Below are 26,439 nucleotides of genomic sequence, written 5' to 3' on the forward strand. Positions count from 1 at the left end.
TTTTGATAAACTAATAAAATATTGGAATCCAGCATTATAGGACTGGAAAGAATGTTGGAGGTCTTCTAATCCAATACCTTGCCCAAGGCAGGAGTCTTTATATCATCCTAGACAAATGATTGTCCAATCTTTTCTTGAAAACCTGAAGTGATGAGGCACCTGACCCTCAGAGGCAAACTGCTCTGTTGATTAATAGTTCTCACTGTCAAGAATTCTTCCTTATTTCCCGGTTGAATCTTTCTCTGACAAGCTTCTCCTTGTTGCTTTTTGTCCTTCTTTCAGGTGCTATGGAGAATACATTGATGCTCTCTTCCCTGTGACATCCCTTCAAATATTGGAAGACTGCTTTCATATCTCCCCAAACCTTCTCTTCATTAGACTGCCCATACCTAGTTCCCTTAGCTGTTTATTGTATGATTTATCCTCCAGGCCCCTTGTCATCTTTGTGGCTGTTCTCTACATTTTTTCTAGTGCCTCAGCTTCTTTTTTGTATCATTATTGGAAAACCTCATTTTGCAGTAGTTCAGGACAGATCCCAAACCATTTTGGTTGGCAGAGAACATGGAGCAATAGACTTCAGCTTTAGGATGGTACTTAGGGCACTACCTCCTTTTTAATATATCCAATACATGAAGCCACTGGGCAATATCATCTATTGATACTGAGTGAAGTATCTCCAATACATTTATGATTCATCATTGACTATCTCTATCCCCAGTCTTCCAAATAAAGCTGTCAATATTCTTTCAGGGTGTGCAGAGGCTGCAAGAAAAGAAAAGTCGAGGCTTAATCCTGCAAAGATGAAGTAGCTATGGGTTTTAGGTCCTCCAGATCCAGGAACTGGAATGTTTCTATCACTGGATCTTAGTGGGCAAGCTGGGAGTCCTTCTAAATTCTTAGGTCCTGCTCAAAGAGCAGATAGCACTGTTGCCATAGGGGTCTTTGTATAGTTTTATCTTCCAGTTGCAGATAAAAGGGGATTTGCTCAGGGTCACTTATGTCTTAGTCACCTCCTGATTGAATTAATGTAATGAGGCCTTGAACTTTATCTGGAATCTTTAATTTATCCAGACTGCAGCAGTTCAAGTAGTTATGGGTGCAGGCCATTACACTCTTATGATTACTCTATGATCTACATTGGCTCCCAGAAGATGCAATTCAAAGTGCTGGTTTATCACCTTTAAAGCCATACATGGCATATGACCAAGCTACTTGTGGGATAGCCTATGTTAGGCCCAAGGAACCAAGAATGGCATAACTTCTGTGTTATTTTTTTATTGTTGCTTGCTTATAGACAGCAGTCATGCCAGACTAAAGCATTTATCTGCTTTTATAACTATTTAATATACCCTGCAAATGCTAAGGGGAGTCCACCTTCTTTTTTTTTTCTACATATCAAATATTCCAAACTTCTTTGTCTCTTTGCTTGCTGGAAAGAGCCTTTTTCTTCTGTGATTCTGGTCCACATTCTACCACATCTTTCTGCCAAAATACCTGCCCCTTATTCAAGGGGCCTTAATTTAAACACAGTTATATTACGAGTCTAGGAAGATATATTACAGTCTCCAACTCCGCTTACCTATAAAAAAGTCATTAAGACCTGAGTTTTTCTCCATATACAGTATTTGCATCCAATTGAGGGGAATCAATTACCCTATTTAGTTTCCATTATATATTCTATGCTTTATATCCTGTTTGCTTTATAATACATGGTTGTTTACATTTGTAAAGTACTGCCCAGAATCATATTTTTAGTTGTGTGACTTTACAGTTCCTTAAATAAATAACGAATTAAACAAAAAAAGAATACAGACTACAGGATTGCTACATTAGAAAGTTTGTATGTAGATTTCTCATGGAAAATAAAGTATTTCTTGGAATTCCCGTACTGTGATTTACCCTTTCTTCTAAATAAATATTATTAATAAGTACTCTGAAAGACTTGTTCTTTGTGTAAACTGCTTCCAATCCAAATTGTTAGGGGGAAAGTCTGACACCTACTTAATACTATTTTATTTTAGTTTTGTTTTGTTTTAGTTCTATTAATGATGTTGCTTTTAAATTTTATTTGAATCTATTTTGATTCCTGCCTTTGAAGTTATTCAAATACCTGTGTGACTCTTTAACATAATCATATCTCTTATTTATGGAAAATGTTCTGAGTATAATTTTAGAAAACCACCCCACACACCTCCAAGGTCCCTTCCAACCCTATGATTCCATGCTCTATATATATGCAGCTGAGAACATGAGGTTAATTCTACTGCCAAATCTAGAAGTAGCAAAAACAAATTTAAGACTTAACATTGTTGGTCTTTTAGAAGAAGACTAGGCCATTAAAAAGCAAGTCATTGAATAAAACACAAGTTTTGAGACTGAATTGTACAGGTAGTCCTTGACTTATAACCATTCATTTAGTGACCATTTGAAGTTACAATGGTACTGAAAAAGTGACATATAACTGTTTTTCATACTTATGACTGTTCCAGCATCCCGGTGGTCATATAATAAAATTTGGATGCTTGGCAACTGACACATATTTATGATGATTGGGATCATGTGATCACTGTTTGCAACCTTCTGACCAGAAAAATTAATGGGGAAATCAGATTCACTTAAAAACCATGTTACTAACTTAACTGCAGTAATTCACTTAACAACAATGGCAAAAGTCACAAAATGGGGCAAAAAGTGTTTTACCTAGCAACATGCATTTTGGGCTCAATTGTAGTCATTAAGTCTAGGACTGCATGTACTGTCACAGCTTTAAATCTTGAATGCATGCTGACTATATCTTATGTTTGTTTTCCAAACCAGTACACAGAGGATAAAGCTAGGAAAGCGGGTATAGTTGGCTGGGTTAAAAATACCAGACAAGGAACGGTTACTGGACAAGTGCAAGGTCCAGAAGAGAAAGTGAATGAGATGTAAGTACACTCTTTCCTTGGTCTGCTGGCTAGCTTCACTAAATTGCTACGTTTGATTCAAATGCTGCTGCCAATTAATAAAGAAGCTTTCTAGGGATGGTGAAATGTAAACAATTAACTGAATGAATTTTCTTCAGAAGAAAACTAAACTCTGGTAATGAGAACTTGAAACTTCAAGCAAGCTAGAACAGGAATGGAGAACTAAAGTACAGTTCCAGACATCTCAATTTTGACCTGAGAATTGTAGTTCAGGAACACTTGAAAGGTCATAGGTTTCCCTTATGATCTAAAATCTTCCAGAAGGGAAGTACCTCTACTTTGTTGGCACCCTATTTTTCCAATTCAGTTAGTTGCTGTACTTGTCACTAATTGTGTTTTCTTTATATTTAATCTTAATCACAAATTTTCTAGTACTTCTGATTTTTATTACTAGAGCTTTTAAATCTTTTGTATTTTCTGCTATTAGAGTAATATTACCAATATAATGCAGGCTACTGATATTTCTTCCTCCAATTTTAAAACCATGCTTGCCTTCTAATCTGGCTTCTAGATAGATAAACAGGAGACAGGTAGAGGTGCAGAGATATACGTGTGTGTCTGTGTGTGTCTGTGTGTGTGTGTACATGTAAGGAAAAACTCAAGGCTAATAGTGTGATTTTTTTTCTCCTTATAGTTTGTGGTCCCTGGTACTTTAAGAGAGAAAAGGACCACACCTGTACTGAAGGGAGATAAAAGAAAAATGCTGAAGGCACATGGTATGCTGTTGGTGGAAGAGAGAAAGGAAATTGTCGTTGGAAATGGAATGTGGGGATGACCTTGGGGGACAGAGGGGACAGATGCTACCTAGGAAACAATCAGACAAGAGTGGTAGGAGCCCCCAGTGACTTAGTGGTCAGAGAAAGAAACGTAGGAAAGACCCACTCTAACTGATCAATTAAAAGTGGAGTGGGAAGTCTGTATCTTCAGATTTGCAAGAATCTATTAATGTAACATTATGGTAAATTAGAATTAGCTCATCTAGTTGTGTTTCCTGTCTTATTTACCTGGAAGGGCTGAGAATTGTGTTTGAAAAACTACCATGTTTCCCTGAAAATAAGACAGGGGTTTTTTTTCTTTTGCCCCCTGAAATAAGCGCTTGACCTTATTTTCGGGTAGGTCTTATTATTTTTGAGGTGCAGGAGGCGGCGAGCATGGTCCCCTCATGGCTACTGCTATGTTGCAATATTTTGGGGAGGGCTTATTTTAGCGCATGCACCAAAGCTTGATTGAGCTTATTATCCAGGGAGGTGTTATTTTCAGGGAAACAGGGTAAAGCCAATTATCTGTGAAGGAGGGGAAACTAAAGTAGTTGGAGTGAGCAACAAGATCTTAAAATTATAGCTATGAAAGAAGTAGCAGCACTTTACAGCTTCACAATCTTTTCAGAAATGCAGTCCAACTAGAATCAGCCAGCAAGAAAAAATTGTTATCCTTCTTACAATCTAATGAGGACTGAGAGATGGAGAAGAAACTCAGCAAAACGAAACACTTACAATGCTAATGTTATCATTTGTAAATGTAATATACAATTTAATACATTAGGAGTATATATTGGTATAAAACTCTTATCTACATATTAAAGCATTCAATGCCTTCCTCTGTTGTTTTTATCATAACTTAATTGGAACCCTCTCAGTATTTAGAGAGAATAAATAAGGGAAGAGCAAACAGCCTTGTTCACTTCTTCACCCATCTGCAGCCAGTCTGTTTTTGCCATATTCTGTCTGTACTGTGGCTTCCTGACCTAGGTATAGGTTTTGCATGAGGACAGTGAGGTAGTCAGATGTCTGAAATAAAGAGGTTGGGACAAGTTTAAGATGACAGTTGTTTGATAGAAAGAATGGTGGAAGGCTCAGGTATACGTTTTTGTTGTTTTCAATTTCTTCTTTATTTCTTATTTTCTATCTTTGTTCTTATGTGTAGTTTATTACATTAAAAATTTCTAATTATAAAAGGTGTTATCGGATTTCTGTTTTCCTAAAGACACTGCACACGACACAATGAAAGGTCTTTCTATAACCATCAAAGCACATGCTGATTCTTTTTTAGTGTTCTTTAGTGGTAATTAATTTCTCAATGATCCAGCATGCATCAGCAATAATGTCTTATATTGCTTGCTTGACCTTTTCTAAAGCTACAATAGTTTGAACATCTGTCTTTTCTCTTTTCATGAGGGCTTTAATTTGGGTTGGATGATCCTAAGCATTCTTTTGCTGTCATGTCAAATTAAGTGTATTGTATAATAGTTTGCATACTCTATGTCTCTTTTTTGTATTGGAATGTAGGTTGACCTCTTCCAATTGATGGGCTATTGTGATGTTCTCCAGATCTGCTGCCATAATTTGGCTAGAACCTTTATTAATTCTTCTGTTGCTTCCTATATTTCCAAGGGGAATTGTCAGTTCTTGTAGCTCTCTACTTTGGTAATGATTGAAGTGCTGATCCAACTTCATATTCTAGTAATAGTGTCTCCTAAGACTCTTGGATGTTGACATCTTTTCTGTCAGACTTCCATCCTTGTTTGATAATTTCTTCCATCCTTGTTTGATCTTCTTTGAACAGGTTGGTCTGTCCATTAGCATCTTTTAACAAACTGATCTGAGATTTCTGAGTTCAGAGATCTTTTGGAAGACTTCCTTTGTTTTTCTATATTTGATGTTTTTTATAGACATCATTATAATATTGCTCTTTTCTAGGCTTGGCTTCTCTTCTGGGCAGTTTTCACCATTTTTTCTGATTTCAAGTTTGCTTTTTTCTCATTATCTTTGTTAGTCTTTTTTTAAAATATCCATTATTAACAACTTGATTTCATTCCAGAGTTGCTCTGATTCCTATCCATAGTTCAGGCTTCAAAGTGATTTTGTCGTCTTTTTTCTCCGCACCTCTGCACGTGACCGGAACCAGCTGGGTGGAGATGCCAGCGTGGAAGAAGAAGATTGGACCATGTGATGGATTTGTGGATGTGGGGACAAGATCATGAACTTTCAACTGGGTGGGAATCCTAGGTAACTTCGAGAATTGGGATAATGTCAGCGTTCCAAGTATCATGCAGAATTAAATCAGAGTCCAAGGCAAAACGATCCTTAAAGTTCGAATTTAATAAGTCAGACATCTTGGCACATCTGTGGAATCCCAATTCTAGAACTTACCTAGGATTCCCACCCAGTTGAAAGTTCATGATCTTGTCCCCACATCCACAAATCCATCACATGGTCCAATCTTCTTCCATGCTGGCATCTCCACCCAGCTGGTTCCGGTCACGTGCAGAGGTGCGGAGACAAAAGATGACCTTGGGCTTCTAGAAAAGAATGACAACAACACATTCCACAATTCTACTCCTTTCTATTACCCCCTCCCAACTACTACATTAATGAAACAGCATAATGAAATAAGAGAGTGTGTGTATTTGTATTTGTATTTTATTAAATTTATATGCTGCCCTTTTCCCTGGGGGGACTCAGGGCGGCTCACAACTCAAGAGGGGAGGGGGGAAAAACAAACTTTAGACATATAGAACAATACAAATTAAAAAAAACACAACATTCATACCATTCGGGCGGGTTACAATCTTAGTCCCAGGCCTGACAGGATAGCCAGGTTTTGAGGGCTGTGCGGAAGGGCTGGAGGGTGGTGAGGGTACGAATCTCCACGGGGAGATCGTTCCATAGGGTCGGAGCTGCCACCGAGAAGGCTCTCCTCCGCGTGGTTGCCAGTCGGCATTGACCGGCAGATGGAACTCGGAGGAGGCCTAATCGGTGAGATCTAATAGGTCGCGTGGAGGTAATCGGCAGTAGGCGGTCTCTCAAGTACCCAGATCCACTACCATGAAGAGCTTTATGGGTGACAAGTAGCACCTTGAAGCGTACCCGGAGATCGACAGGTAGCCAGTGCAGCTCGCGGAGGATAGGTGTTATGTGGGTGAAGCGAGGTGCACCCACAATCGCTCGCGCGGCCGCATTCTGGACTAGCTGAAGTCGCCGAATACTCTTCAAGGGCAGCCCCATGTAGAGCACATTGCAGTACTCCAGCCTAGAGGTCACAAGGGCACGAGTGACTGTTGTGAGAGCCTCCCGGTTCAGGTAGGAGCGCAACTGGTGCACCAGGCGAACCTGGGAAAATGCCCCCCTGGTCACAGCTGATAAATGGTGTTCGAAGGTCAGCTGTGGATCCAGGAGGACTCCCAAGGTCCTAATGTGTGGCAGATCAAAGATCTTAAAAGGGATATAACTGCAGGCTTAACCCTCCATGTACAGTATATACAGACATTGCTTTGGTTGTTTGAAGTCTATGTTAACTGCATACCCAAACTTACATTTATATAAATGTAAACCAAAGCCTTCCAATCTAAACAAGAAGGAATTCAGCCTAATCCAAATTGAATCAATAGGGGAAAAATGCAAAAGTTTGAAATAGGATAGTGGGGGCCACACCATTCTTGAGCCCTTTACATTTGATAATATTCTAGACACGGCATGATTATCTATCACAGCCCCAAAACAAAACATTTCTTTTTGCTGAAAGGAGAAAATATGCTGTAAAATTTTTATTGTAAACCATGCTTGTCAAATGTAAGTATTTTAAAAGCCAAATTTTAGATCTGGCCATTTGCTAAGAGGAAATGGATGAGGGCAGAATGGAGGCTTATTAGTCTAGTTCCTGAAAGAAAAGAATCAAAGCATTAAGTACAGAGAAAACAAAACAATAAATCAAAGTGACTCATTAGATGAGACTGATGAGAAGCAATTACAACACTGGAGAAATGGTATAGCTATGCTAGGATCACTGATGTATAATAATTCATGTGAACATATATTTGGTTACCTGGTTTTAAGATACTGATTTTTCCTGGAATGTACAACTAGGAGTAGAAATCAGAATAATTATATTTTTACCAGTCTGATATTCTTCAGGTATGTTAGACAGTGTAATTGTTTCCAGTCAACTTTATTCAATCCTATACTGTGAACCTTCCAAAAAGGACTAGAATATTAATATTTGTTTTTATATGCTATCATAATCTGCATGGATTTCAAAATGTTTAGCAGAATAAACTATTAATACTAAAGCAATAATAATATTTATTATTAATAAATATTAAATGTAATATTTATGTGTATATTATTTTGTTAAATATTCCCTAATTGCATTTAAATCTGACTTGAGCCACAATAGGCTATGGCCCTCTAGTGGGGCATGAGGCGATTGCAACCAGGTCACAGAAATGGCTGATGAGTGCACTTGCGTATCCTCACTTGCAGAAGCAGTGGGAAAGCGTGTGCGTGCACACTCCATTTGCGTGAGTGGGCAGGCCTGCATGCACACAACTTGTACAAATGGAACTGCTGTGCGCACGCGTGTTGGTCAATCGCATGGAACTATCCTCCCCTCTCCCCCGCCGATACGCAAAGCTGGAAACATTGGGGAACTGAACTAGGCTGTTGTAGACTGCATGTTTGACTCCTCTGATTTAAATTATCAATTTAAAGATATTCTATAAACACTATTTTTCCCCAAAAGAAAGTTGGAGTCAGGGCACCACAACTTCTTTAAGGACAGTTGCCATCACCCTATATCAGAGAAATATTGATTACCTTCCGAACTCAGCTCATCTCTATTACCCCAGCCACCTTAAGGAGTCTGAATGGGTATGAATACAAGCCATCAGTGTGAAAGCACATTTAGCTCCTATTTATTCCACTAGAATCTATAGGTTAAGGACTCTCATATAAACTACAAGAAGTGATGCAACTTTAGACTCTGCCCCTAAAGTATTAGAACTATAATAAGAACTTACTACAACTAGATAGCAACTCTTCTTGCACTCTAAAAGGAGCCAGCAGTTTTACACAAGGCTACTGTATAACACTCCTCTGACAAGTAGAAGAGTATGAGCACTTCACTGCTATTAGTGCTACTTTATAGTTCAGATGTGAGCTGGTGCCTGTGCTTGGTCAGATTTGTGCATTTCTATCAATGAAGACTTGAAAACTATTGACAGATACAGAATTCAAATGCTCTCAATCATATACCCTTCATTTCTTACCATTCTTTCCTGTCCTTGCAAACAATATTTAATACTGTAATGATATTTGGATCGTAACATCAGCTTCAATTGTCATAGCAGGGAGGCAGCTCCTGGCCAACCATGGCTGATGTTATAGAAAAATCAGATATGGTTAGTTCTTGGATGGGGAACTGCTAAAAAAACCCAGGGCTTAGACTAGAGGCAGGTATGAAAAAAATCTGAGAAAAACCAGTGACAAATCAGTCTTACACTGTTAACAGGAAATTTAGTATCCATTGGTCATGAGAAGTCGATCCTAATTTCAAAGAAGTTTTACCTTTTTTCATCAGCCTCAGACAAGGTTTAAACAAAGGTATTAGAGTAAAGAAGTAAACACTTATTTGATGTTCTATAAGAATACAGGAAGACATTTTTGTATCCAACAATTTCACCATCAGTAAATTGCAAAAGGCAGCATTACTCAGAACAGCTTATATCCTGTGGCCATACCTCTAAAACCACAAAACATTGATATTTGCCTATCCCAGGTCCTCGGGAAGGTGGATAAAAATATCCAAATCCAATCTGAACATCTGGCTAACTGCAACAAACCATTATACTAATAAAATATTAATACTAATTAATAATTGAAAATAATAGGTAAATAAAAAGACAGACAGACAAACCTCAAAGGGCAGACACAATGGATCACTGGGTCTTTTTCTGCCATCAGTTTTCTATGCCTATGGCACTGATGATGCAGTGCCATAGACATAGGCAATGCCTATGTCTATGGCACTGTAGGTATATATGAAGCATATATGAAGCTATGCACTAAAGGCATTGTTCTAGGTTTTATTACAGTACCTGGCATCCCAAATATTTAGCAGTTTATTGCCATATACAGTTGATGAAAAGAAATGCATTTTGTGCACTGGATTGATTATGCTCTTAGGGTTATGGGTTTTATTTTTAAACTTGCTAACAGATCTCTAGATGGAGCTGTTTGATGGATAATAGTAACTTCTGAACTGCAGTTTCATTTGGATGCCTATGTATTCATTTTAAACTGTTCTGCAGTGAGCTTTGTCTCTTTTATCAACACAAGACCCATTTTCTCTTGTTCCTACGCTATAGAAAGGCACTCTACCAGTTAAGACTGAGGCAAGATCCAGATTCTGAGAGCTAAGAACATGACAAAGCAAACAAATCAGCTAAAATGCCCACTCTAAAAAACACCCTTATCCCTACCACCTTGCCATGGTCTTTTAGAATGCAATTCTGAACATGTAGCTCTTCCCAGAATCCCTGCTCCCAGCCTGAGTTTCTGTTTCTGTCCGAATGCTTGGGGACACTTGAAAACAAAGCTCTGAGTTGCAAATGCTAGTAACCTTGTTTAGCAACTGCCTCAGACAGAAACACTATGCAATTATGCAGGTGATGAAAAAGTAACAGTAACCTTGTGGATGTGACCAATGCCCACATTTAAAAACTTCACAGGTCTCTAAAGCAAAGCAAAGCTGAAGTAAGATTGTATGCACAGTCACAGTCATGTGATTTTTCCACTTAGTGACCACTGAGGTTAATGAATGAGTTTTTGGTCCCATTAAACAAGGATTAATAGTACCGACCTACCTCTTTTCATCCTTCTCCTTTGATTTTTTTTTTAACTGAAACATTGAGCAAAAAAAAGTGTATAGCATTCTTCTTTATAACACTATGCTTAGCAGTTCACACCAAACTATAAATATTTAAATGTATATTTTTATAGGAGTACTTAAAAATGTGTGGAATAATATTTGTTTCCACTACAACCTTACATAGTATCCAAGGTCAATTTATTTTAGCACACTGATTTAAGAATACAAAAATAGTGCTAAACAATGTTTTACTTTTGGCTAGTTTATAAACATTCATTCTCACTATTTAATCTCACTCCTCATGCTGGTAGGATATTTTTGTAGTTATTATTTATCATTCAAAACCATTGGGGAAAAATGCCTTCCAGTCACTTGTGCTCATTGAGGAAATATTACCTGTTACAAAAGACCATCTCTTTGCTAAAAAAAACCCAATATTCTATGGCCACAAATACATGTGTTTATAACATCATTTTAAAATTGCTTCAATATTTTTACTGCAAAAATTGAGTTTCCCCATTATTTTCTTGAAATCACTGCTCTACTTTATAATCCCTAGAAGAAGAAGAAAGGAACTGTTGTGCTTATTGCTATAGCAACCTGCAGAAGTTTGACAGGCATACCTTTTTTAGTATGAGTTTTCCTTACATTTACACTGCAACATAATTCATTGGAAGACGCAGGGTGCTTGCTGGAGGTGGGGGTAAATTTATCCCATAGATCAGGAACCAAATGCAGACATGATTTTAGGAGCTGAAAGAGGTTGAAAAGAATAAATGTTGCACCTGATGAACAATTTGAATAGAGCCATTCTTGATAAATACTGCATTTCAATAGAATTAAAACCATGCTGGTTTAACAATGGTTGACTTAATTCTGTTAATCCAATACCTTAGAGTCTGTGATATATTGAAATTTTACCTAACCACACAGGCTGAATTTGCATAACCTCCTAAAGTACTGTTAAACCTGACCAGTATTCATTGTTTTCGTGTCTTTTGTGATACAGTGGGCTTTTCAACAATTATTTTGGTATATTTGCCAATTAACTATCTTATCAGCCCCCAAAACAGCTTAGGAAAAAATGTTTGATGTTCTGTTTTGAGGGTAAAGTTAACATACAAATTGAGGCTTTGTGATTCTGTTTCTTAGAATATGCCATTATCAGCTCAAATCAGATCACTTTTAGTTATGCATCCTTTCATTTCTAAAACTTGGCCGTAAATATGTTATGCAAACCTCAGTACAGCACTCAAGACAGTGAAAGTTGTGTACCTCTACATATCTGTATATTGTTTTCCAGTACATAACACCCACTCTCAAAAACAAAGCAAATTTACCTATTAATCAATATAGTTGTTTGTTTTATTATTTAAATAATTTATATGGCCACTTGTCTTACACTAATGACTCTGAACAGAATAGAGTTAAAGGCTTCCCCTGATCATTCTTGTCCTACTCTAGTGGGTGGTGCTCATCTTTGTTTCTTAGCTGAGAAGCCAGACAAAGACATTTTCCGTTGTCATATGGCCAGCAAAATTATATGCTGAAGTGCATAGAACACTGTTACCATCCCACCAAAGTGATACCTATCTGCATGCTTTTGAACTACTAGTGGGTAGGAGCTGTCCAGCTGGCAAGCTCAGTGTCTTTAACTGCTGAGCCATCACGCCCCTTCCTGGGCAGAATGCAAATATTAAAACCAACAATAACAAACATAACCGTTGATTGTCACAAAAGTGCTTTTCCAAAAGGCAACTAGACTTTCTTGGTTTTTTCCTTGAAACTGTTTTGCTTCTCATCCCAGAAGCTTCTTCAGTCGAGGATCTCCATAGACATAACCCATGATGCCTAGGTAAATAATACACCTCAATCATTGAATCACATCAAGAGTTGAGCATGACTAATCTGCTGGCCTAAATGTCTGGGAAATGTAGTTCTTCAGAACTATCTTTTCCACAAGGCAGGAACTGCTACAGAGAAGACACACCTTCAGGGTCCAGCTTGATGATATACTTTGGTAGGATGGACTAGAGCATTCCCTTTCTACTAAAGCAGATACAATGGGAATATGGAGGCTCAGAAGGTATCCAGTCTCTATGGCATGCATGGCTTTTATAGATGATAATTAACACTTTGAATCATGCCCCAAAGCCTAATGGAAGCCAGTGCAGGTGATAGAACCACAGTGTTGTATAAGCCTGCCATGTCAACCCTTGCAGGTAAATTGGATGGGAACATGACTAGATGTGCTAATTCTATTTTATTGCAATGCTATATGAATAGAATCTTTAAAGGTACAGATTTCCCAATGCCACCTCTGCTTCTTGATTGCCTGATCAACTGGGGCAAGTTGCTAAATTTCTTTCTCTGACCATTAATCAAGTGGCAGCTACCCGTCTCCAGTCTGATAGTTTCCTAGGCAGCATCTCTTCCCCTTTTTCCTCAAGGTCGCCCACATATTCCATTACATGCCAAGATGCACCTGCTACTGCCCATGCTACTTCATTCTGGACCGGCTACAGCTTCCAAATGTACATCAAGAGAAGCTCTAATTAAGGCATATTACAGTAATCCAAACGCAATTAAAAAGGCGTAAATCAACATGAACAAAACCTTGAGGTCCACAAACGGACCCAATTGGTACACAAGTTGAACATTGCTGCTCATGTCACCCTCATCTGAGCATAAATAGAAGTAGCTTATGCTCAGTCCCAGGAATCTGCAGTGACTAATAAATATAAAAAATCTACTTACTGATATCTTGAAGAGGCCTTAGTTTGGTAGAATGGGCAGGATTGGCCTAGATGGGCCTAGTACTACAACTGAAATGGTAGAAGACAATTTCTCAATCTGCTGATCTGCCTGTAGCCCCATCAGCCTGTCCCGTGATTGCTAGTTACCTGCTCACAGCACCCCCTGCTCCCCTGTGCCACCCACTCACCACATTCTTTGCTTGTGATTCTCTCCTCTCAACAATCTTCAAAGTGTTGGGGTTATGATTAGAACTGCTGGGATTTCTCATAGCTGAGTGACGCAGTCACATGATGTTGTGCTTTATGACCACTTGGCTTAGTAATGCAAGTTTTGGATCCAATTGCTTTCATAATTGAAGTACTACCGATATTTAATTTTAGTTGCATTTTTTTCACTTTGCTCCTTGACTTTTATTACTCGGGGTTGCACATCCTTTGTATTTTCGTCTATCAGGATAGTTTCATCAGTATAGCTCAGGTTATTGATGTAACTTCATCCAGTTATAAAATATTCATCATCTTCTGATACAGCTTCCGTTAATATTTATTCAATAGTTAGGTTGAATAAATAATTGTCTCGCACCTTTGCCAACTTGGAACCAGACTGTTTCACTATGTTCTGTCTGTACTGTGGCTTCCTGACCCATATATACATTTCTCAGAAAGACAATGAGATGTTCTGGGATCCTGTTTTTCTGAGTACTTTCCACAGCTTGATGTGATTGACACAAAGCTTTTTCTCTAATTGATAAAACATGTACTGACTTCCGTTTAGTTTTCTTTGGCTTCTCAATTATTCTCCATGCATCACATTACTGTCTTGTGTCCTTCAGCCTTTTCTACAGCCAAATTGAACATCTGGAATTTCTATGTGGGGTTCTAATCTGCGTTAGATGATCCTAAGCATTATTTTTGCTAGCACGTGAGATTAAGAATATTGTATGATAGATTGCATACCCTGTTCAATCTTTTTGAGGGGGTGGGTATTGGAATGTAAACTCACCTCTTTCAATTAATTGACATTCCTCAGAATTGCTGGTAGAGTTTGGTTAGAACCTTTACTGACTCTTTTTCTATTGCCTGCCATATTTCAGTAGGTATTCAATCTCTTCCTGTAGATTTCCAATTTGGTATTGGAGTTTTGACCTAACATTATCTTCTAGTACTAGAAATTCTTGAATGTATGCAATATCTTCTAAGGTATCTTGGATATGGACCACTATTTCAGTATACTCCTTCTGTCTTTATTTGATCTCTTTTGAATATGTTCTATCCATCAGAATCTTTTAGCATACCAATTCAAGGTTGGAACCTCCTGAGTTCAACATTGTTTGGATCAGATTTTGGAATCAGATCTGTTTAGCAAAAATCCTGATCCATCCTTCCTTCCTTCCTTCCTTCCTTCCTTCCTTCCTTCCTTCCTTCCTTCCTTCCTTCCTTCCTTCCTTCCCCTTTTTTATGATTCTTTGCTGCTGTATACTTGCTGGCTGTATTTCTACAATTTGGATCTGGTAGTTTTAGCCAGTGCAGACATTGTAAAGGTTGTGATTCCAGGATACAGATATTCCCCAGGGGCTATTTGAATGAAAGTGACAAATGCTATATGCCAGCTGAAGACTTAACATAATCTTTTAATTAGAATTTTCAGAATGTGCTTTAGAGAATCTGAATCACAACATTTTTCTTGGGGTTTTAAGGTCATTTTGAATGGAAATGCCGCAAGTTAGTAAGTACTGTTATTAGCTTCTTCCCCATTGCTCCTTTTTCTGAATTATAGCAGCATGGTTCTCAACTTCTGTGAATCTGCCAGAATCTATTACCTATTTCACTTTCCAACATTTCTAAATATTAGAAGAAATGTATACTTAGCACATCTTTTTCATTCACACTTAATTTGCACAATCTAGCCAATCTAGCCAGACATTCATTTTTAACATTACAATTTTTATAATAATTAGTTGGCATGAAATGAGTAGGCCTCCTCCGAATTCCATCCGCCAGTCAGTGCCGACTGGCGACTACGCGGAGGAGAGCCTTCTCAGTTGCAGCTCCGACGCTATGGAACAATCTCCCCATGGAGATCCGCACCCTCACCACCGTCCAGGCCTTCCGCACAGCCCTTAAGATCTGGCTATCCCGTCAGGCCTGGGGATAAGACTTTACTCTTGCCCCTCCCGAATGCTGAATGAATGTTGTGTTTTTACCGTTAATTATTTTTACTCACATTTTCTTTTTGTGTTTTGTTCTGCACCCCCCTCCCTTATTATTGTAAGCCGCCCTGAGTCCCCTCAGGGAAAAGGGCGGCCTATAAATGTTTAATAAATAAAATAAATAAATAAATAAGGTGATTTAATTTCCATGTAAGAGATACTGAAAGTATTTATCAATTTAACACAATTTTATTGTGACTAGTCACCCCAAAACAGTAGTAAGATCATTCCTGTCCCCAGGCTTATATAAGTCTGGGTAAGAAGAGGGAAACAAACAGGGCCAGACATTCATTTTTAACATTACAATTTTTATAATAATTAGTTGGCATGAAATGATTAGCATGATAGAAAAAGTGCCAAGCAGATGACTTTGAGGAGATGATAGAATTTCTTTTTTTGTCTGCAATGCAGTACATTGGATTGGCTGCTTCTGTAGCTACATGAAAGCTGAGGAAAGCTTAAAAAAAAAAGATAGCCTCATACTGTATAATAAGGAACCAACCAACTATTATAGTAGAATCAGGAGGAACTATACGGTTCAAAATAGGGAAAGATATGTACTCAGGTTCTATTCTATCACCTTATTTATATATGTGGAAAAAATGAAAAGTACCAAAAGAAAAAATGGAATTAAAACTGTGGGAAGAAACATGAACAATTTTAGACATGCCGATGATATCACTTGCAGGTTAGAAGTGAGATTTAAGGTATCTCTTGTGAAAGTGAAAAACAGTGTAAAAGCCTGTCTGATTTTTCTGACTATTTAAAAAAAAATGAATAGTCAATGCCAGCCAGTAATAGCTGGAGGAACACATGGTGATACTTCCCATAAGAATGGTCTCTAGCTCACAAAGAGATGCCCACTACTTGAATGTAAAACTGTGACAGATCTAAACAGAATAGTACAGGCATCATATTGATAACAATGGTAATATTATTAAGGCCATGTTTTATTTCTAATTGAAGAAAATAAAAGTCCAGTTTCCAAACTTTATGAATCTACATTTGCCAATTCCAGCTGAAAACAATTCTGGGAATTCTTTTCCTTTAATAAAAGCAGTGATGGGAAAGCACCGTAATCATACTTGTATATGTATACACTTTTAGTTACTACATGTGCATGTGTATTGATTTTTTTAAACATTTTGATTTTAAGAACTCAGAGCAACATAAAAAGTCTTTAAATCAATATCAAACTGTTCCTCATTTCCATTTCTTGTAACAATGCTATATTACTGCAATCATGTGATAACTCTGGGTCTATACAACAACTTTAATGCACATTGGACTAGAAAGATCAAATACTCAAGGGAGTCAGTATGGAACTACTCTATGGTTAGAATATTGACTTAAAACTGGGGAAATCCATCATTTCCATTTTCTTAATTCAAGTTTTAACTCTCAGCAACAGTGGGAGGAACTTTCTTGGCAGCAAGATCGGAGCAAGAATCAACTGCTATGTGCAGTGTAAAGGTCCACACCTTCATCTGCTGAACAACAGACAAGAATCTTCATAATCACCAGAAATTTCATTTCCTTTTTTTCCACTGCTGGCAAATTAGCAAAACAGAATTACAAGTTTCAAAAGCCCACTAAAACTGAAATGCCTACAAAAATGCTTCCAGAAAAAGGGCACAACTTTGCGTCTTACTGTTACATACCTGTTGTGCCTCATCTTCTCACAACCCTCAGAAACACATTCTGCTCAATTGTCCTGCAGCAAGGGTTTGTGTAAAAAGAATAACAACTCATTATTCTTTAGCATAATGTGAAACAAATACTAGGGCAGGGGAAGGAGGAATATGAATTGTTTGTCTTTGAGCACCAAGGAGACCTTATATTTTATTGCATGAATCATTTCAGCATCCTCTCATTGGTCTTACCACTGATGAATATGTTTACATGGCCAGATATCTCTGTATTGTTACTATCCTACCTTAATAAGAATGAATATTTTGTTTCTTTCTATAATTGGAAAGATGGAAATTTGGAAATTGGAAATCTGCATCTAATCTGCTGTGGCTGTAGCTGACACACATCATACCTAAAATAGCTCTCCTGCAAAGTACAAAAGATTTGTATGCATTATGAAAATACAGTTGCAGCAGATGGATTAAAGTAGATGATTGCTTAAATTATGTAAAGTATTATTAGGGTATTAAAGTATTGTTTCAAATGTAATAAAAAGGAAGCTTGCTGTCAGCATTTTTCAAACTCAAGCTACATTTTTTAAAAATGTAAAATTAATTTTTTTTAAAGAAGCGATATCTTAATCTGCAAACGTCCAAATGACAGGAACAATAACAGTTGTTTAGGAGATGTAGTATTCCTAAGGCCAGATTCTAGATCGCTGAAACCTAAATAAATATGTTTTCATGGGTTGCAGTTGTGGGGTTCATGCCTTTGTGTCATCTTTTTGTGCCTTTCCCTATCTCTGCTCCATATCAACGCACAGCAGCAGTAATGGAAAACATAATGCCTGGCACCAGAATATGGAGCAAGTGATTACATACTATGGAAAGAGACTTCAGTGCAGATGCTATTTATAGCAATGGTTTGCTCTTTCACTCAATCTTTAGTTCTACCCAGCTATTGTAGCCAGGATGCACATTCTCAGAAAGTTGTTAAGGCATGTTAAAAGCAAAGGAACCCAGCCCCTTTTTCCATTTGGTCATTTTATTATTGATTCCTACATGTATTCGAGTGAATGTGCAATCTTTAGGGACTTATATATTCTAGTTGGCTGTGCTAGAAATATTGAGGGATGTGGAAGATTACATTATTGATAGCCAGTGGCAATTTCCACATTTCAAAACTCATTTACAAATGAATCTGTTTTTTACATTTCCTTGTTGCGTTGAGATTTGAACTAATGCAATGATTGCCCAGACTGTATGTTTCCTTAACTCTTGGGTTTTAAAATTATAACCATTTATAAATCAGGATTTATTTTAACCCAAAAGAAGTATGTTGTATTAGTATTAATATTGTCAACTAGGAAACAGATATTCTCTTCATAAATTCAAACAATTGCACTGGACAGCACAATCTGAAAGGACAATAAAGTCTTACCCGTGCGGAGAATTTAATCCCATCTTTCCAATTGCTTGCTTGACTCCCTATGCTTCAAGCTAGCAATGTTATCAAACTATTACAATGCTTTTTTAGAAATTGTCTAACATTTCATCCTCCTTAATTTAAATCAATTAAATCCAGCCCCCTCTGAAATAATAAAGAAGCCCTGGGAGCCTGCCATAGGCCTACACTAGGGGGACTAGACGTCCCGCATTTGGCGGGACAGGCATGCCTTTTCATAATTTTTCTCGCATCCTGGGCCGTTCTTAAAAAAACCCGCTTTATTTTGGCTCTTGCAGCTCCCTCGCTCCCCCGCCCATCAGCTGCTAGCTCGCTCGCTCGTTCCGTTCTATCTACACTAAAAATCTAAGCCAGCCCAGCCTGCCGCTCACTGATTGGCCTGGACTCCAGCCAATCAGTGAGCTGGCTGGGATGGAAAACTTTAAGCATGCAGTTTTCCATCCCAGCCAGCTCACTGATTGGCTGGAGTCCGCTTAGCTTACCGCGAGAGTCTCCATTTCATTTCGTCTTTTGCTTGCTGCAGCTTAACTGGTGAGTAACAGTACCGGTGGGAATTGAGAGGCACTGGGGGGAGGAGACGGCCCTCCTCTCCTTCTCCCCCTTTGTGGAGTTTCCCTGTGTCTCACAGGTCGCGCCCGTCCCCTCTCAAAAGGATTCGGCTCGGCCACCGCTTTCTCCTCTTCTTCCCTGTCTGCGGTTCCGATTGCAGTTGCAAGGAGTGGGAAGGAGAGGAAGAAAGGAGGGAGGGGGGAAGGAAAAGAAGAAGGGAGGGGGGGAGGATATGGAAGGAGAAAAGATGGAAGGAAGGAGAAAGAATGGAAGGAGAAGGAGGAAGATGGAAGAAGAAAGGAAGAAAAAGAAGAAGGGAGGGAGAAAAGAGGGAAGGAGGTAGGAAGAAAAGGGGTCGCCCAAGCTTTGATGCCGGCGAAAGAAAAGTCCTTTCCTTCGCCTGAATCAAACCCAAGCTCTGATGCGGGCACCAGTGGGGTGCATGCAGGGAGGAGAAGAGAGATTCCTTTCTGCACAAGCCCCCCCCTTCTTTAGAAGAGCCAGAAGCATTAGGGGCACTGTTCCCTCTAAGGTGCGCAGTGTCGTTTGCTGGACATGGACTGCAGTCTCTGTACTCTGCAGAATGGCTGTGGAATCGTGAACGAAACCACCTCCAGCTAAACAGGAGTCTTGACAACATTTTTAAAAAAAAGTTTGGGTGGAATTGGTGTGATTTATTATGCAGCTGCACCTGGGTGGCACTTCCTGATTCTCTGCGCTTCGGATCTTTCAACAAAGCCTTTCCCCACCCTGCGCTGGGGGACACGCTTGCGTGCAAGCCGGCGCCCCAAACAGAGCTGGGTCCAGTCACCTCCTCCCTGCCTTTTCTTCCCTTTTTATGCCCTGTCTCGGACGTGCGGGCGCGAATGCTGTGGACTCGCCCACTTAGACATCGAGGTTGCTGCGTGCTTAGCTGTGGCCGTATCTCTTCTTGTTTTTTCCCCTCCCTCTTACATGCCCCCTTGGTGTAGCGGGCTAACGCCGGCGAAAGAAGTGGGGTGGACTACATGGCACAACTGGGTAAATTATAAACCACAGATTTTAATCCTATTTAATTTTTAATGGTATCAAATTTAGCTATAAAGTGGCTTTACCTACTTTTTTTCCCTGGGCCTGCTAAATTCTGGTCCCTGGTGATACAATGAGTTAAATGCATTCTGGCCTGGATTTCCTATTGTGCAATTTGTGTCATGGACTTAATCATTTTAAATTCCATAAAATGCCAGTACACATCCTTTCTGCCAAGAGATCAGAAAAAACAATGCTCGAATCTTCTGATATTTAAATGATTTATAATGTTGTTTAGATATATAATTTGGATTACATTTGAAAGCTATGCATTGATTAAATACTATGGAATACAATCCTGCAGCAGTTCTTCTTTCTTTTTTGGTTTTAGAAAAGGATAATTCCCTTTTTAGCCAGGCTTTTTGAATTAGATTAACACCAGTTTTTAAGTAGATTTCAATTTTAAAAAAATCTGTTAGCTGCTTTGAATACCTTGAAGATGAAAAGATGGGGTACAAAACTTAAATAATAAAAAAATTGTACATTCATTTTGAAAAATAAATGCAATACTTGATTAATTTCATATCTTTATTTAAAATAGTGTTGGCATGGCATATGATTTTATTGACTCAGTTGGAAATGATGTGGATGTTGTATCTGATTCTGAGGTATATATATTCTTAAGTAACATAACATACAGCATTTAGTGACCAAAGTTACAATGGCATTGAAAAAAGTGACTGATGACCACTTAGCGACCGTTGTGACCATTTTTCACACTTAGCGACTGTTGCAGCATCCTCATGGTCACGTGATCAAAATTTTGTTTGGCAACTGATTCGTATTTATGCTGGTTTCAGTGTCCTGGGGTGACCTTTTGACAAAATATAAAATTTTAAATCAAGCCCCCCTCCCCCCCGTCAATGGTGTCCCTCTTTACCAATCTGAAAATCTGGTCACCTTAGCCTACACTAGAACATTTCTCCAACTCATACGTGCCTGCACCAGGCCTCTCAGAGGCTAACCCATCCCTTGAAAGTTCTTGCACAACCTTGCTTCACTTACCTTTTCCAAAGATGGGTGAGTATTGCAGCTCCCAAAATGGCATCTTACTTCCAAGATAGTATTACATGACTTCTGTATAGGAAGGGCATATAGTACATTAGCTGCTTCTGTTTGGGAAAAGTGATCTTCAGAAAAGATAAGAGAAGCGAGCCATGATGGGGAGGAGCTGTGGTACCCAGGAAGGCAGAACCCAGCTCCAAGGCCTATATCAGGAGGGAAGGAGGCCAAAGGGGCGCAATAGGGAGAAGATAAGTGGATAGGAACAGCTAAAGAGTCCCTAATGTTGGTCATAAGAGTGGGTGATTGCTAACCACCTGAATTTTATTCACTTGACTGCAGAGGCACTGCAGCAGGCATAACTTTAAGTACAGGTCATAAATCCGTTCAGCGCTATCATAATTTTGAGAGCTCACTGAACAAATGGTTATAAGTTGAAGACCACATGTTCTCTTTTGTTCCTGATTTTTAATGAGCAATGATTGTATCCCCAAAGTATAAAAACAGAAATAAAAGAATATTATAGAAAATTAAACTTTGCATTAGACACTTCAATATTTCAGAAAAGCATATCAATGCACTTGACTCAGGGCTACCAACGACTGGGAATAGCATGTATGATTTATATTTTTGTAAATCATTTATTTGTATTGTGTATAGATTTTATATAGTTTAATCCTTTTAATATTGTAAGGTACCCTGAGTTGTCCTTCAGTAAAAAGATAAATAAATAATAAAAGTACTGGGGTAACAAGAAGAGAAGATCGGGACTCTACTCAATGAAGCAAATATGGGACACTCCCCCATTCCCCAGAGCATAGACAGACTGCACCGACTCCTTTTTAGTATTTTTATATTTTGTATTTTACTATTAATATCTTACTAATTACTTTGTACTATTTATTGTTCAGTATTTTTAGATTTAAAATCAAACCAAGGTCTTCAGAAATTATTCCTTTTATATACACATAACCACTCAAAATCATATATTGTATTGCAAATAATTTGCATGATTTGTCACTGCTTGAATTTCTTTTTGTTTATTTAGTTAATGTTACAGGCCCTGTAAATGAACTTTTCAAATAAAAGCCGTTGTTGGTACAAATACATTAGCCTTTATGGGGGTATAAACTTTGATAAATTATCTATGATGTCCAGAAAATAGATTCCTTCTCTAAAATTCTTTTTAGACATTAAAGAAAGAAGAGGATCAAATGGATTTCTAATAGATTTGTCTATTTAAAGGATATTGCAGGTAAAGAATGTTTCATCACAGCCAAGAGTAGCAGAGAATATATTTAGTGCTGATTTTGCCAAATAAAAAGAATGACTTAAAATAATAGTTATCTTCCTTGTTACTTTAATATAAAAGTTCATCTAAATATTTGGGTTTTATAATAGAGAGGTGACAGTGTATGGTTTTGGGGTTTTTTTTGGCCAAAGGTCACACTTGACCTCTAAATAGCATGTTAAAAATCAAAGAACAGTGAGAAAAGACCAGACCCAACACTATTTGAATTAGTTAAATTAAAATATAACAGAAGAATTACAGAATGGTTAATGAGATTATTTTCCAGTCATGTATTTAATAATCCCCTTATTCTACTATATTAAAAGTTGCAGTTTGGTAATAACATTTGAAGGTCTTTGGTGTGTCCACCCAGAGTTTTGTGGGGCTAAAAGCAGCTGAGACTTAGAATGCATGTGTGATTTTAAAACTTATCTTGGTATGTCTATTTATTTACTAGCTGGATGCCCATGCCACGCTACGAAACTATGTAATCGGGCTTGCTAAACCAACACTTACAGCTTGAAAATTAATGAGTGGTTACGATTGGCCTCTCCTCTCCCCTTCTACCCCTCAGGCTTGCCCCACAGAAGCCTCCCCTCTCCTCTCCCCCTTCTCTCCCTCAGGCTTGCCCCACAGAGGCCTCGCCTATCTTATCCCCTTCTCTCCCTCAATCTAACTCCTTAACATCAGATTCCAAGGTTGCTATACTCCCCAAGGAGTCCAATCATGCAATTTATCATTCATATGTATTCGACGTTTTAGAAAGGTGACAATGATGTCCTGGACAGAGTGGTTATACAATTTGATCACATTCATGAGTTAAAGTCTGTAAATGTAAAAGGAATTGGATCTTCTCCAACCTGATACCACCACCACTGCCATTCTGCCACCACCAGCATTTGGAGAGAGAAAAAAGAGAGAAAGAAAATGTGTGTGTGTGTGCGTGTGTAATTTTGCTATTTTGCCTCCAAATTATTTAAACTTCTAGATTTTATTTCTGCAAACTTAGAATCACAATGTTTAACTGGCTATTGTAGCAATCTATGCCATTAATTTTCATTATGAATAATTCCAAGAATAGAACAGTTAATATTGGAACAGTTAAACATTAATTACAGCAAGATGTACAATATATTCAACTATTTTAAAAAGTGATGAAGATGGCTCAAAGTGGAACGCAAGTTAAAGGGAGAAATATATAGCTATTGCTTGAAAAAAAAACCTGTAAAAATAATTGCTTCTCCACAAAATCCTGAAATATTTTTCTTGCAGGCATTGGCTTCTATCTCAATCCACCCACAGGCCTTCTGTTTCCCATTACAACTGTTAATTTCCCATTTAGCTGAAGAAGTGAAAGGCTGGAGTAGTAAACATCCTTTTAAAAAATCACAGCCATTTCCTGTAATTTCATGGCTCTTAAGGCTAAGAACCATTCTCCTAAAGGTTTTCATTATTAATCCTAAGCATCAAACAAATTCATGGCTTTTCATTGACTACAAAATGTGGAATACTTCAGAATGCAACATGCAGAGAACCAGATGGACAGGGCATAAGCATGACAAGAGGAAGATCATATCTATGTTAGTTAATAGACACGTAAAATTCCATTCTAATGGAATTTTTGTTCTATTGGAAGAACATCTCTGAAAAATTGGGGTGTGATATAAGGCTTATGTATGTAAATATGCAGACTGTGTATAGTGTTTTTTTTTAATCACTTGTCAGTGTCTATATTTTTGTATCACACAATCAGCATGAATGGCAGTTTCTACTATAATGTTCTACCTCCAAAGTTTGTATTGATCATAAAGAGGATGGAAAACATCATTGCACTTAGCTGCACTTAGTTATGTGCATGAATCTTAACATACAAATGTAACCATGCCTTTCATGTTATAGTTCAACACTGAAAATGTATTTGGGTAACGTATGTACCCATTATACCATCACTCCAGTTGAAATGGCACATGCCACCATTAGAATTATCAGAACTAATGCAGATTTGTAATTTTTCCTTCTATTCTTTTTCTTTTCTTGTCTTCTTTCTTCCTTTTGTTTGGGATATGTTTGGAAGATGCGTGTGATTGCGTGAATGTGCCCACTTTTTATTGCCCTATTTTGCTGTATTTTATGTGTTTTTAACTATCACGTGGGGATTGGTTGAGTGAACGAATGAGTGTGTCTGATTCGGAGGGCCTGGCAGGGAATGCGGGAGCTATAGGTGTGGTTGGGGGGACCACGGACACGGGAGTGGGTCGGAGCACTACGGTTGTAACGGGGAGGGGCAGATATGGCGGGGACTTTAGGGCTGGCCATTACCGGGGAAGGAGGGCTCACTATGTTATAGAGATCCCTCCTTCCGGCCCTATGAGTCCCACTCCGAGGCCAGATGGCGCGAGTAATAAGGACCCTGGTCTCCGGCTGTTGTCGCTAAATGCCAGGTCTGTAGTTCACAAAGCTCCCCTCGTCCGGGACTTAATTTTAGACGAGGGGGCAGACCTGGCATGTATTACTGAGACCTGGCTGGGCCCGGAGGGAGGAGTCCCCCTCGTAGAGATGTGCCCAGAAGGATTTCAGGTGCTTCATCAGCCGAGAGCTCAGAGAAGGGGTGGGGGTGTGGCTATTGTTATTCGGGAGTCTTTAGTACCTCGTAGGATCCCTGCTCCGGAGCTTGTCGGGTGTGAGTCCCTGCTGGTGAAGTTGGACCTCAAGGGTCAGGTGGGTCTGCTGTTAACGTACCTGCCTCCCAACTGCGTTGTAGCAGCCCTCCCCTCGCTCCTCGAGTCGGTAGCCGAGCTAGCAATTGAGTTCCCCAGGCTTATGGTCCTGGGGAATTTCAATTTGCCTACGCTCAGTGAACACTCTGACGGGGCGCAGGAGTTCATGGCTTCCATGACAGCCATGGGCTTGACCCAGGTAATTCGGGGTCCAACCCACTCAGCGGGTCACACGCTCGACCTCGTATTCCTCTCGGAGCAGTGGACTTGTGATCTTGGTCTGAGGGGTAATGAGATCATACCCCTGTCGTGGTCAGACCACTGCCTACTGAGGCTTGACTTCCGGAGACCAAACCCCCACTGTAGGGAGGAGGAACCGACCAAGTGGTTCCGCCCCAGGCGACTTATGGACCCTTTGAGGTTCCAGACGGAGCTTGGGGTTATTCCTGATACTCTCGCCCACAGTCCGGTGGAGACTCTGGTTGCCGCCTGGCACTCGGCGGCATCGGAGTCCCTGGACCGGATTGCGCCACTACGGCCACTCCGAGGTAGTGGATCCCGGAGGCCTCCTTGGTTCACCGAGGAGCTCCGGGAGAGGAAACGCCGAAGGAGACGCCTAGAGCACCTGTGGAGGTCCGATAAATCCAAATCGAACCGAGCACTTTTAACAACCTGCACCAAGGAATACATCAGGACACTTAGGGCAACAAAAAGATCATATATTACCACCTTGGTTGCGTCCGCTGAGTCCCGTCCAGCCGCCCTGTTTAGGATAACCCGTTCCCTCTTAAATAAGAGAGATACGGGGGACCCCTTGCAGGGTAGGGCTGAAGACTATGCCCAGTTCTTAGCGGACAAAGTTGCTCGGTTTCGGTCGGATTTGGACTCCACCTTTGCAGATCCAGCCGAGGCACAAGTGGACGATTTAGTAGACCATCGCTGGGTTGAGTTTCAGGATGTTACCCACGGGGACGTGGACAAGGCCATGACGGCTGTGAGTGCCTCCACCTGTGTACTGGACCCGTGTCCCTCCTGGCTGGTTGCTAACAGCAGGGAGGTGACACGGGGCTGGATCCAAGCGGTTATTACCGCCTCACTTCGGGAGGGGCACTTCCCCGCCGCTCTTAAAGCGGCGGTGGT

The 26,439-nt window shown here is 39.3% G+C and overlaps 1 protein-coding gene across 1 annotated transcript in view; it reads left to right on the forward strand.

Moving 5' to 3' along the window:
* The window catches only part of ACYP2 (acylphosphatase 2), a 55,391-nt gene that overhangs the window by 4,262 nt on the left and 24,690 nt on the right, over nucleotides 1-26,439 (forward strand). The window contains exon 3 of the mRNA XM_032217121.1: nucleotides 2,818-2,927. Coding sequence (XP_032073012.1) covers nucleotides 2,818-2,927 — 110 coding nt within the window. The remainder of the gene's footprint in view (nucleotides 1-2,817; nucleotides 2,928-26,439) is intronic.

This window comes from Thamnophis elegans, chromosome 4, assembly GCF_009769535.1.
Source record: "Thamnophis elegans isolate rThaEle1 chromosome 4, rThaEle1.pri, whole genome shotgun sequence".
Taxonomy (NCBI): domain Eukaryota; kingdom Metazoa; phylum Chordata; class Lepidosauria; order Squamata; family Colubridae; genus Thamnophis; species Thamnophis elegans.